This window comes from Cotesia glomerata, linkage group LG8 (genome assembly GCF_020080835.1).
Source record: "Cotesia glomerata isolate CgM1 linkage group LG8, MPM_Cglom_v2.3, whole genome shotgun sequence".
Lineage (NCBI taxonomy): Eukaryota > Metazoa > Arthropoda > Insecta > Hymenoptera > Braconidae > Cotesia > Cotesia glomerata.
This window is the reverse complement of record NC_058165.1, coordinates 827311-841125: the sequence shown is the minus strand read 5'-3', so window position 1 is coordinate 841125 and position 13815 is coordinate 827311. Positions and strand designations below refer to the sequence as shown.

Genomic DNA, 13815 nt, shown 5'->3' with positions numbered 1-13815 from the left:
TAAAAATTGATTTTTTTGTACTAAATCGGAATTTTTTCAACCAGACAATTGTTTTTTTCGAATTATGATAGATCTATCTTGTAGATCATTAAATTCCCCGTAAAATAATGTACATAAATCCAATTTTATATGCGATAGTGTCTGAAAAAATCCCAATCAAAATTAAAATTTCTGAAATTTTCCGTAATATCAGTCTCTTATAATAAAAATAATGTTATTTCTGAAATCTTACGCTAGGCTAGAGCTAATATAACGGATAGTCGGCAATTTACATCAGTTATTGCATAAGCAGATCTTGGCCTTGACATTGCATCTTGATTGCGCGGCATATTATTGCACAATAAACCTATAATCCGTTTGATACAACAAAATCAGAATAACAATAAATAAAATGAAATATAAATAATTACCTTAGGGATTACGACAGCGTAACATTACGGGTATATTACGTGTCCAAGTCTCAAAGGCCCGAGATTGGGATGGGCGGACCCAAATACAAACCCACAAATACAATTACAGACACAGAGAAAGTCTTCGATCTCAGATGGTTTTTTGTCTTAGTTGCTAAGCGGGGCAACTTGGCCAGGAAAATCTTATAATTATCTTCAATTTAATAACACCCAATCAGTGATTTCAATGCTCGGAGGAAAGACAGCTCAGAATAATTATTTTTTTAGACTCATTATAGAGTCACTGTCTCCGTCATCTGTTTATTACAGCCTTCCGCATATTTTTTTATTTTTTTTAATGGTATATCTATCTAATGTGAAGGCGTAGAAACAATGAATTTTATCACTTTTACATTTATATCCTTCATATATTAATGGCAATGTCTGTAATAAATCAAACTTAAGCCAAGGTCATCGGGTTTAGACAACCTTTCGATAATTGTCATTCATAGATGTTATTTCTATTGCTGATTTTTAGATAGTTGTCGCTTGATAAATTATTATTATTATTATTATTATTATTATTATTATTATTATACATCATTTTATGCGGAATAAAGTCCTTTATAAGCTCCACCCCTTCAATTTTCAAAAAAAATTTTTTTTTGTCGAAAAAATCCCGATTTAAGACAAAAAAGTTGAAAATTCTTAAAAATTCGAAAAAAAAAAATTTTAACTCGCCCTAAAAAATAGTTAGATTTTTAAAAATTAATGTTATTATACATCATTTTACGCAGAATTAAGCCCCCTACAAGGTTCATTAATTTAATTTGATAAAAAAAAGTTTTTTCCCCAAAAAAATCCTAATTTAATCTAAAAAAGTTGCGAATTTTGCAAAATTCTACAAAAAAACTTTCAAGTAACCTTAAAAATTAGTTATATTTTTAAACTCAATGTTGTTATATATCATTTCACGCAGAATCGAGCCCTCTACAAAGTTCATTGATTAAATTTAATAAAAAAAAAGTTTTTCCTCAAAAAAATCCTAATTTAATGCAAAAAAGTCGCAAGTTCTTCAAAATTCTGCAAAAAAACTTTCAATTAATCGTAAAAAATATCTAGATTTTCAAAATCAATGTTATTATATATCATTTTACGCAGAATTGATCTCTCTACAAGCTTCATCCATTTATTTCGTTAAAAAAATTTCTTTCCCCAAAAAAATCCCAATTTAAAGCCAAAAAATCCCTTATTTTTAATAATTAATTACAAAAACGACGTAAGCAGCCAAAATTTTTCCACTAAATAAAATTTTGCAACCCCCTGCGCTCTCAAAAACTCCTAAAAGTTTCCCTAAACAGGTATATTTAAAAATAAAAACCTGTAACATACTCTAAAAGTACAGTATTATAACGCTGGATGAACAGGATGAGCTTAGGATCTAAAAGGTCCGTTTTAAAGCCACGAGGCCGGCATGGCAATGTCTTATAATACCAAACCGACTACTACATAACAAGAAAATACATCCATAATCTATAGTGAGAACCACAATATATACACCTCACAACTAACAATTCTCGAGCGGAGAACCGCTTGAGCGACTCTGCGTAGTAGACGCTTAGTAGAGACCAAGAGAGGGGCAGCTGGTATGTATTATGAGAGCCAAGGTAGCTTGTGTGGAGTAGTGTGGAGAGGGGAGTAGCGGAGTAACCGGGGCCAACAGGTACAAGTAAATACCTTCGAGAAATAAGTGGGGGAAAAAATGACTCTTAGCTCACGGTCGGGGCCCAGGGTCCCGTCCGACATCCAGGCAAAGCCCCAGTTGCTCGCGAGGATTCGTCTGCACCACACCTTAATTTTGTATATTAAAAAAATCCCTCAATTTATTCCAACAATCTCAAGTGATCTATGATCTATGATCTATGACAATACCCAGTGAGTGGATCCATAGATCCCTCAGTGATCTATGATCAGTTTAGTAACTAAAGTGAAGTTCAAGGTCAGATCAGTGATTTAAGTGTTGAGTTTAGTGATCTAGACTAGTGATCAGAATGCCGAAGATATTTCTGATAAAGAACCGGCTGCACCAGCAGCAGCTGAGGTTGTTGGAGGCCCAGCACCTCAGCAAGTCACCCCCTAGTGGAAAGGATAGCCCTCTTACAACCGAACCGCTAAGTCTAATTGTCAACAAGCACCAGTGTAAGTACCTAAAATAATTCCCTTTAATATTAAGCCGAATATCTTCATTCATAGATGTTATTTCTATTGCTGATTTTTAGATAGTTGTTGCATGATAAATTATTATTATTATACATCATTTTACGCGGAATTGAGCCCTCTATAAGCTACATCTATTTAATTTTCAAAAAAAAAATTTATTTCATTAAAAAAATCCCGATTTAAGACAAAAAAGTCGAAAATTTGAAAAAATTCGAAAAAAAAAATTTTCAATCCACCTTAAAAAATAGTCAGATTTTTAAAAATCAATGTTATTATACATCATTTTACGCAAAATTAAGCCCCCTACAAGCTCAATTAACTAAATTTGATAAAAAAAAAATTTTTTCCAAAAAAAATCTTAATTTAGCATAAAAAAGTCGCAAATTTTGCACAATTCTACAAAAAAACTTTCAATTAACCTTAAAAAATAGTTAGATTTTTATTAATCAATGTTGTTATACATTATTTTACGCAGAATCAAGTCCTCTGTAAGCTACATCCGTTTAATTTTCAAAAAAAAATTTATTTCATCAAAAAAATCCCGATTTAAGACAAAAAGGTCGAAAATTTTCACCTACCTTTCTTTTACAGATCGCGATAAAACCGAGGACGACCGAGCTACAACACCTGAATCAGTCCGTAGTGTAAGTCCGCCTGGATCCCCCCCGCCACAATGGCAACCTTCATCGGGCCCAATAAATTCCGGTCCCCGGCGCTTTATCTCCAGCATCCTAGGCGGTGATGTTCCGTACGGTAGCCGCAGCCACGTGTTAACTCGTGCGGAGCGCAAGGAGTACGGTAGTCCGGCGATCTTGCCGGAAAAACTGCCCCGAACACCGGAAAAAATAGACCTACCGCGGCCGGTAACACCACCCAAGACCCCAAGAGTGGAACCACCCACCAGAGTGTCAGTGATCCAGCGAGTCCCCACCAGAAAGGAGACTATTGAAATTCCAAGAAGTGAGCCTGAACAGGAGCAGCCAATTGACTATGCGGTTCCTAAGAAGAAAGAGGAGGACCAGGAGGATGATAAGGAGGGCGCTAAAGCCTCCAGAATAGGAAACTCCATTGCCAGGCCGTTGTTGGCTATGCGGCTGTCTGCTCCTCAGACGGTAAACTGTGCGGCGGGTCATGGCCGTGCTAGCTCAGGGTCTGGATCTTCAGGAAGTTCAGGAGGCAGTTCAGGAGGCAGCTATTCCGGTGGTTCAGGCGGTGGAGATCTTGGAGGCGCGTCAATTGGCGGTGGAGGAGTCGGCGGTGGAAGCGCTGGTGGTGGTGCTGGCGACGGTGGCATGAATCCTGGAGGAAACGGCCGGGGTAATTACGGCCCGAGTTCGCCTCCATCTGGCTCGTTGCCGCCGTTTTATGAATCTTTAAAAGGTGGGAATAATTTAGCTAATTTCGTGAACCAATACGGCCAAAATGGCTTTCTGACGCCGACAAATGTTGGAATGGAGTGTGATACAGGTCAACCTGAGATCCAGCAGCAGTACAACGCTCAGGAAGGCAAGCAGTACTCGTTGCTACAAAATGTCTGTGCGTCTTACGGACTGGTCCTTAAAGAAGAGACTGACGAGGATGATCTAGCGGATTATAAAATCCAGCCGGATTTACTGGGTGGGCAGTACGGCTACGATGTGACGGATTCTGGGATGATGGTGGACATGGTAACTGGAGCGGTGGTGGACCCACTTCAATTCACAGCGACCTTGACATTTAGCTCTCCATCTGACCACACCGCGCTACTGGAGAGCCTAACTGACGCTGCGGAATTGTTCCTCCCTCGATTACCAGCCGATGAAGGTGGAACTGACCTACTGGAAGACTCCTTGCACTCACCAGGGTCAGCCGAGGGACCTATGACCACTCCAGTGGAACCATCAGTGGATCCGTTCCCAGAACACAGTCTGGCCCTTCGAGGATTCGATAGGCAGTACAACCAATTCTCCTTATCGAAGCTTCCAAGTCTTCCTTACCCTGAAGAGAGCAGCTACCAGCCTCTTGCCAAAGAACGCCCCGAGCTGGCTTTGCACATCAACCAAGGCCAGACTGAGCCTCAGTTACAGCAGCTGCAGATCCAGGTACAGAATCCTGCGCCGCATCAAGGATTACTAAGCCCAGGATTGACCTTCTCTGGTGGTAAGATTCTTCCAACAATTTTAGCTCCAACCTGATGATTGTGGTGCTGATAAGTTGATGTTTCAGGCCTGGACCTTGATAGCAGCACCGGTGGCAGTCTTCCGAGTCCTGGAGGTGTTAGCTCCGTTGACAACTCCACCAGCACATCTCCAGCTTGCGGATTGATGGAACACGCGCCCAGTCCGTCGGGAGTCAGCGCCACTGTGAGTTCAAGTGGCGAATCCCGGCCTGGTGCTCTTCAACAGAGGGTAGGCATTCCGGGTGGCAGGACATCCTGCCAACTTGAGTGCTTTCTCTCGGTTGGATTTAGCAGATACTAATTGGTTGTTTTCTTCCAGCTTGGTTTGCCGGGTGACTGTCAGCTTGAGTTTGTCAATGGAGGTCATGGGATCAAGAACCCACTGGCTATCGAAGGACAGAGACAGACCACGCGTGATGAGGAGCGGACCACCAGGCCACCTTCTGGCAAGGTAAGCTTTAGGGCAACCTAAATCCTGATCTAGGAACTGGACCTGGAGCTTAAAAGGTCATTTGTTTCAGGATGATGACCCTAATAGGTTCTCCTGTAGGATCTGCAGCAAGACCTTCAGCCTCCAGCGGCTTCTAAATCGGCACATGAAGTGCCACAGTGATGTTAAGCGGTACCTTTGCACATTCTGCGGCAAAGGATTCAACGACACCTTTGACCTGAAGCGCCACACGCGTACTCACACTGGTGTCAGGCCCTACAAGTGCAATCTGTGCGAAAAGAGCTTCACCCAGCGGTGCTCCTTGGAGAGTCATTGTCTTAAAGTTCATGGTGTTCAGCACCAGTATGCTTACAAGGAGAGAAGGACAAAGGTAAGGATTTAACTTACTTATTTGATAGGTGATGATGATGATGGTGATGATGGATGTGGTGATAATAGTTTATTGACTTGTAGGTCTATGTATGTGAAGAATGCGGCCACACCACCCAGGAACCGGAAGTCCACTATCTTCATCTCAAGGACAAACATCCGTACAGTCCAGCCCTGCTGAAGTTCTACGACAAAAGACACTTTAAGTTTACCAACAGTAATTTTGCAAATATGCTACTGCAGGTGCGCACCTAGATTTATCATTTGGTTAGGACCCCGGGGAATTTATTTACAAGCTCAGTATTTGGTCGGGTTTATATGGAGGATCATGTAAATATTTAGTGGGTGGTGGGGGACATTTTTTTTAGGTTTAGAATCGTGCACCGGATAAGTTTAAGGGGTTATAAGTCGAGTCAGGGGTGGTAGGGAGGAAAGATTTTTTAGAGAGGCGAAATTTTGGGACCCATAAAACCTAAAGGATCTAATAGAATTTTTAGGGATTAAAATCAAATTTTTTTAGATTTAGGGGACCAAAATGGGCCTGGAAGACTCTAAATTTATTTTTTTGGACTTATAGGCCCTAAATTAATTATTTGGGGACTTATGGAACCTAAATTAGATTTAGAGCCTTAAATAATTGATTTTTTTGGAGACCTTAAAATAAACTTTGGGCATATAAGGTCCTAAATTTATTTTTTGGAACTTTTACGGCTTCTAAAATGGATTTAGGACTTATAAGGCCCTAAATTTTGGAACTTATGGGTCCTAAAATAAATTTAGGGCGTCCAAGACCCTAAATTAATTAATTTAAGGACTTATTGGACCTAAAAAATAGATTTAGGGAATATAAATCTCGAAATCTGAGGACTTAGGGGACCTAAAAATAGACTTTGGGCCTTATATGCCGTAAATTAATTATTTTAGAACTTAAATTAGGGCCTACGAAGCCTTAAATTAATTATTTTGGGACATATGGGACCTAAAAATATATTTAAGGCCTATAAGTCCCTAAATTTTGGGACTTATGGGACCTAAAATAGACTTAGGGCTTGCAGAACCTAAAATTTTATATTTAACACCGAAAATAATTAATATTACCCCTCTGAATTGTTTAATTAATTCGGTCACAATTATGACACCCTTTAAGGGAATTGCGCGCGCATTTATTTAAGGGTGACCTGTGATAGGGCAACGGTTATTATTTTTTATTTTTCGCCTATTATTATTAATTATTTAATAAAAATCTTCAATTAATGTTTTAATTTTTAAAAATTATTTTATTTTCGCAGTGATCAAGAGGAATCATTAATTTAAGATGAGATTATCATTATCATTATTTTTAATTTTACATTATTATTATTATTATTATAATTATTATTATTATTATTATTATTTTTAATTATAATTATGTTATATATCGCAATTATAATTTCTCCCACGAGTAATTTTTTTTTATAATTATTTTTATTATTATTAATGTGTTTATGATAAAGTGGGTTCGTGCAATTTATTATCAATAGAGGGTAAAAAAATCACTAATAAATCACCGTAAAATAAATATAAATATATATTTAATGTATTATTAAGTCGATATAAAAAACGTAAAACGGTGCATAAATAATAAATATATATCTGTAAATAATAAAACAAAAAAAAAAGACTGTAAATAATGATAATAATAACTACCGGCACTTTGATACTTAAAAAAATTAAAAATAAAAAAAAAATATTTACTTAGACAATAATAATAATAAAAATACTCATATATGAAAATAGATATTTTTATAAATTAAATATTCCATATTCTACTAGATTTTATTTATAGTTTATTTATTTGTTTACTATTATTGTATTAAGATGAAAGTATATATATATATATATATATATATATATATATATATATATATATATATATATATATATATATATATATATATATATATATATATATATACAAAAATGTGAGAAATTATTAATAAAGATAAATTGTTTATAACCTTTACCAATGTAATTATATTCACCTTTAATTACACTCCTTGATGATTTAAATTGGATCAATTGTTCGAGAGTTATCGCCAAAAATCACTGGATCAAGAAAATTTATATATTATTAATTTTTAGTCTTTATTTTTTTTTTAATTTAACTTTGAAACTACTTGACCGATTGTTTTCAAATTTTATGAAGACCAAATGGTTGGAATAGTTAGTGAATTTCTCCAAACTAGATCAAAATTGGTTGAAAACTTTGCGAGTTATCGCCAAAAATTACTGGATCAAAAAAATTTACATATTATCAAATTTTAACTTCTATTTATTTTTTGTTTTTAATGTAACTCTGAAACTACTTGACCGATTGTTTTTAAACTTGGTGAGGATCAGAAGATGATAATACCAAGCCGATAGCTCTAAACCAGATGAACATCGGCTAAAAAATTTGGAAGTTATCGCCAAAAATCACTGGATCAAAAACAATTTTCAAGCAGAATATTCGCTTAGAACAAAGAGATTTTCAGCCAACTAGACAACCGGAGCCTCAGGAACCCTCAGTAGTCCATATTTAGAACTTATACTTAAGTTCTTAAGAACTTATACTTGAGGTACCACTCAAATCAAAAGAACCGGGAGGGGGGGGGCATCAAAGGGTCAGTGCCGGTGGTGATTTATTTATTTTGTCGATGTAGTTCAAAGAGACTGGCTAACTAGACGACCCAGTCACGCAATATGAATAATAAAGGAGCTAGTTGTGGTGTTATCACTCTGATTGATACTTTTGAATAAAAGTCTTGGATCCGATTTTTTAAAAAAATGTCATCGCCAATTCAGGACCCTAAGTGCTTTGTGCATAAGGCATTCACCCTACTCAAGTATGAACAACGTTTTAAACAATAATTTTAAATATTTCATTTATTTATATTTGTGTATTATTATTTTTTCAGATATACTGGACCCTTTACATACAAACATAATAATATATTTATAACAATTGGGATAAATATTTTTAAAATAGTAAATTTTATTGTCCAATCTGGAGTTATTTTCACCACTATTTATGACACTATAGCTAATTTTACATTAATGATTTTATCAGAAAATATCTGTTATATTTTTCCAATGTCAGTTATACTAGCTAAAATGATATTTGGATTTTTTAATGAAAAAGAAATAAGGAAAATTGTTGATGATATTTACAAGCCAATAATGATCCTTAGACAATCATCAGGTAAATGATATATTTTTTAATTATTTTTTAATAATTAAAAACTTTAACGCTAGATGTTGGTGTTTTGACAATCATCCGAATAGCGATGTCATACCAATATTTCGACAGTTTTATTTATATATTCGTATGCATAAGCGTAAGCGCAACGACCTTCCTGTTAGCAGACATAGATCGCCATGAATTGCCAATCCGTGGAGTATTCCCAATTAATGCAACTATATCGCCAAATTACGAAGTCATTTATGCAATTGAAATCTACGCTATCATAATAAATTGCTGGTGGGTGTACAGCTTTGACGTAGTCCTGCTGAGCTTGGTAAGGTGGATGACCATCGACCTGAAGATACTCCAGCTAAATTACCGGCAGTGTCAATTCTACCACAAGCCACGCGGTACCTTAATGGTCACCCGAGAAGGATTTGACGCTGTTAAAAATTACAGCTTAATCGAAGAGCTGAAAAAAGAGGACGAGATCTACAGCTTCGTTCCTTTTGATGAGGACCAGGTCAACGTAAAAGTGGATTCCTTTTTAAAAAGATTCACCAGCTGCCTGATCCACCAGCTGCAGATCATCAAAAACATCAACGATGTCAACAATCTCTTCAGTGTGGTACTTGCTATCCAAACGATCTCCAATTGCACCCTCACCTGTATGGGCCTCTTTGGATTGGTTAGAGTAAGGACCAATTATATAGGTGGTACTAACAGTTATCAAATTTCATTGATTTTTTGTCCCAACAGAGCATCAAGAAGCACACCAACCCGGCTAACGATATTGTCATGCTCCAAATTGGGTTTTTGAACCTCCTTTACTGGTCTGTCTTCGGGCACATGCTGATAGTCCAGGTGAGTGATCTTTATTTTGTTTTTAAAAAGTGCCCTTAATCATCATTGGGAATTCTTTTAGCACGACTGCTTGATGGACAGCATTTACGAGTGCGGGTGGGAGGACCATATTTGTAGCAAAAACTTTGTACAGGTAATGACAATCACAATTATACAAACAATGAGACCCATGGTGATAACAGCCGGACATTTCTTTGATCTGTCAATGAAAACCTATCTGCGGGTGAGTTTTTAATATTTTTAAATCGAATTTAATGGTTAATTTTTTTACGGTGGTTTTGTTACAGGTTATCAATAAATCATACTCATTTTTTGCAATTCTTAACACTGCTACTACCGAAGAAGATTTTCAGTAATTAATTAATAGAATTTTTATTAACAAGTTAAGTATAGTTATCTATTTTTCTTCAAACTATATCATTCTTTGCTAATAATCAATAAACATTAATAGTATATTTAAAATTTTTGGTTTATAAAGTGAGTAGAAAATTTTATGAACATTTTTACTAGGAGGCGTGATTTAAGTTACAAAGGGGCGGAGCTACGGTTGCTAAGGGGCGTCACTATTATTACCAGGGTTGCTAAGAGGGCGTTCCATACGAAGATTATAAAAAAGGAGGGGGATTGATATTATGTGTCTAACAATTGTTACTTAGGGCGTGGTTACGGTTGCTAAGGGGCGTTACTATGGTTACCAGGTTGCTAAGGAGGCGTTACTCACATTATTAGGGTTGTTAAGGGGCGTTGTCGAAGATTGTCAAAAAAAATGGAGGGATTGACGTTATATGACAAAAAATTGTTATTGGGGGCGTGTTTATGTCTGCTAAGGAGGCGTAGCCATGGTTACAAGGTTACTAAGGGGTTTGTCTAATATTAACAGGGTTTTTAAGGAGCATTGCTTATTAAAAATGTCAAAAAGACGGAAGATTGTTACTACGCGTCAAACGATTGTTAATAGGGGCATGTTTATGGTCACTAAGGGGGCGTGATTAATATCACAAGGTTGCTAAGGGGCGTGGTTATTATTAACAGGGTTATTATGGGTGTTGCTAGATAAAAATGTCAAAAAGGAGCTATATTAACGTTATACGTCAAACAATTGTTACTAGGGGCGTGGTTATGGTTGCTAAGGGACGTTACTATGGTTACCAGGTTGCTAAGGGGGCATTACTAAGATTACCATGGTTGCTAAGGGGCGTCGCTCGACTAAGAATGTCAAAAAGGAGTGGTATTGACGTGACACTAAAAAAAAAAGGAGTAATTATTAATCCCAAAAACGATATATTAAATTTCCTATTAATTTATATACTTATAAAATCATCTAATAAGATAAATTCTCTATACCCGTCGACTCACTACGAATTTTCAACAAAAAAAGGTAAATTCAGACTTATGGATAGTCTAAAGAAGGCGTGGTTCGGAACCTGACCAGCAGGTTTGGTTCCAAGATCGTGCTGAGGGAGGAAGACATCTGGAGGCAAGTAAACCCGTTTTGGTCTGATCCTAGAGTTGACCAGACTTCAGAAACCACTTTTGAAGTTCCGGGGTTAGGGTTTCTGTAAAGTCGTGCAGTTGCATGATTAAACAAAAGAAAAAGTAAATCCAAACTTACCCTGTTTTAGCAAAATTAGTCCAAAATTCAATGAATCTCCGTTGAATAGTCCACTCTACTGTTCCCTTCTTCGGTGGTTCGATTCCTATTTTGTTGTAGGCCTTCATGTTGAAAAGGTAGCCGACATCTTCGCAGTGGGCTGCTCCTAATCACCCAAGAATCATTAGCTTCCATTAATAAACCTAAATCCAGCAACTTACCTTTCAAATTGGTTTTCATAATCTTCTGGATCATCGCCGTGTTCTCTGAGAAGTATCCAAACTTGAAATAGTAACAAGGAACATTATTAACCTGCTGAATCTTCAGAATATGTTGAACATCAGCCAAAAAATGAATGAAGCTCATCAGCTGGATAACATTTTCAATGTTCTTCCTTGAAATCTCCTTGTCATCCATAAAGAACCTCCTAACGACATCCAGAGGGATATTCTGCTGCTTTAAGAACCTGGCAGTTGATGGATGGAACACCAGGTTCTGGTTTTGATTCATCAACGCCAAGTGCTCGTCATTTAAACCTAGGAACCTTATGATCAGAATCAGAATTGTCAAAGATCCAATTAACTTACCAGCTAGCTGCATGACAGCTTCATGGGTAGTCGAGCCTAGGATGCAAGGAACCCTGATCCCCTTTTTGATAGCTTCTTCAACAGGGATCTCTAGAAAGGAATTTTTGGCACAAGAATCCACCGAAGGGCCAAAAGTGTTGACGCTGATCTTCCAGGTGGAGAAACAAGCCGTTGCTTCTAAAAGATCTCTTATCTTGACTGTCTTCAGGAACTGAAGCACCTGGACCAGGTCTTTGGACTCGAATCCCAAAGCTCCAGCAATTTTAACCGCTGATTCTTTCATAGAATCTATAGAAACACTGGCCCAGGGGTTGCTAGACACTCCACTTTGAAGTATCGCTTTGTGAAACAGCCCCTCAGCTAGGGGTGATATCGCCAGGTAATGAACTGCCGCGCTACCTGCGCTGTATCCATAAATAGTAACATTGCCAGAATCACCACCGAAATTGGAGATGTTTCTGGCTACCCAGTTAAGAGCTAGCACCAGGTCCTTGAGTCCTTGATTCCCGGGTGCTGATTCGTCTTCCAAATTAAGAAATCCTGCAAAACACCATTTTAATTCTCACCCAAAATTAATTCAAAGAATTAATTTGAAGAATTAATTCAAAGAACTAATTTGGAGAATTAATTCAAAGAATCAATTTAAAGAATTAAATTAAAGAATTAATTTGTAGAATTAATTTTAAGAATTAATTCAAAGAATTGATTTAAAGAATTAATTTCAAGAATTAATTTCAAGAATTTATTCAAAGAATTGATTTGAAGAATTAATTCAAAGAATTTATTCAAAGAATTGATTTGAAGAATTAATTTATAGAATTAATTTGAAGAATTAATTTAAAGAATTAAATCAAAGAATTAATTTAAAGAATTAAATCAAAGAATTAATTTGTAGAATTAATTTTAAGAATTAATTTGAAGAATTTATTTAAAGAATTAATTCAAAGAATTATTTGAAGAATCAATTCAAAGAATTGATTTGAAAAATCAATTCAAAGAATTAATTCAAAGAATTGATTTGAAGAATTAATTTAAACAATTCATTCAAAGAATTCATTTTGAAGAATTTATTCAAAGAATTGATTTGAAGAATTAATTTATAGAATTAATTTGAAGAATTAATTTAAAGAATTAAATCAAAGAATTAATTTAAAGAATTAAATCAAAGAATTAATTTGTAGAATTAATTTTAAGAATTAATTTGAAGAATTTATTTAAAGATTTAAGTTAAAGGACTAATTTGAAGAATTCATTCAAAGAATTAATTTAAAGAATTGATTTGAAGAATTAATTTATAGAATTAATTTGAAGAATTAATTGAAAGAATTAATTCAAAGAATTAATTTAAAGAATTAATTCAAAGTACTTACCCAGTATTCCAACGCGGTAGTTTATGGTTACCACAATCAGTTCTTCAACCAGAAAATCAGGACCGAGGATGTTGTCGTTTCCGGAACCGAAGGAGAAGTTACCGCCGTGGATTGTGAAAATAACAGGCTTTCTGCCGGTCAAATCCCTGGTATAGACGTTCAAATACAAGCAGTCATCATCACCACTGACTGTCTTGTTGAACCAGTTTATCTGTCCACATGTCTTGGAATGACGACTTGCATCCAAGATTCCAGACCAAGGTTTGACTGGTTCAGAGTCTCGGAACCTTCTTGGTCCAACAGGCGGCTCTGCATAGGGAATTCCCTTAAAAGCAAGGAACTTAACACCATCACAGCTGATTTTTTCAACTCCTCGAATTAATCCTTCTTGGATCTTCACAATTGGATGCTCCATCTTAAACTGAGCTGTTTCTTACTTCCATTTACGAGGTGTTGAGTTAAAAAAATGAGTACGTAGGTTGCTGAGTGGTTGAAAAGATCAAGGTAACAGCAATAAACATCTTAGAACATTAAATACCCATTTATTTAAAACACTAGGTTAAAAAGAGCACAATATTTATTACCATCAAGTAATTGTAACCTCGATAATCTGG

At 36.0% G+C, this 13815-nt stretch overlaps 3 protein-coding genes across 5 annotated transcripts; 2 read left to right on the top strand and 1 right to left on the bottom strand.

Annotated features, from left to right (window-relative positions):
* Positions 1-1800: 1800 nt before the first annotated feature.
* LOC123270451 (transcriptional regulator ovo-like) lies at positions 1801-6933 on the top strand. 3 transcript variants are annotated; one of them, XM_044736508.1, is made up of 7 exons: positions 1801-2588; positions 3201-4748; positions 4815-4996; positions 5087-5218; positions 5289-5588; positions 5672-5830; positions 6877-6933. In XM_044736508.1, exons 1-7 carry the CDS (start codon positions 2441-2443, stop codon positions 6877-6879), a joined length of 2472 nt encoding a protein of 823 aa, XP_044592443.1. In that variant the 5' UTR covers positions 1801-2440; the 3' UTR covers positions 6880-6933. The 3 variants fall into 3 exon arrangements, with proteins under 3 accessions (XP_044592443.1, XP_044592442.1, XP_044592444.1); XM_044736507.1 differs by lacking the exon at positions 6877-6933 and having other exon boundaries at positions 1802-2588; positions 5672-6017; XM_044736509.1 differs by lacking the exon at positions 6877-6933 and having other exon boundaries at positions 1809-2588; positions 4815-4951; positions 5672-6017.
* A 1756-nt stretch (positions 6934-8689) lies between these two features.
* On the top strand, positions 8690-10052 carry LOC123270476. Its single transcript, XM_044736551.1, has 5 exons — positions 8690-8807; positions 8861-9483; positions 9549-9653; positions 9715-9876; positions 9941-10052. The coding sequence occupies exons 1-5, from the start codon at positions 8699-8701 to the stop codon at positions 10007-10009; spliced, it is 1068 nt and encodes a 355-aa protein (XP_044592486.1). The 5' UTR covers positions 8690-8698; the 3' UTR covers positions 10010-10052.
* Positions 10053-10937: 885 nt separating this feature from the next.
* On the bottom strand, positions 10938-13737 carry LOC123270810 (juvenile hormone esterase-like). Its single transcript, XM_044736960.1, has 5 exons — positions 13202-13737; positions 11832-12371; positions 11466-11780; positions 11266-11410; positions 10938-11209 (listed from the first exon to the last, which is right to left on the bottom strand). The coding sequence occupies exons 1-5, from the start codon at positions 13614-13616 to the stop codon at positions 11044-11046; spliced, it is 1581 nt and encodes a 526-aa protein (XP_044592895.1). The 5' UTR covers positions 13617-13737; the 3' UTR covers positions 10938-11043.
* Positions 13738-13815: the final 78 nt, after the last annotated feature.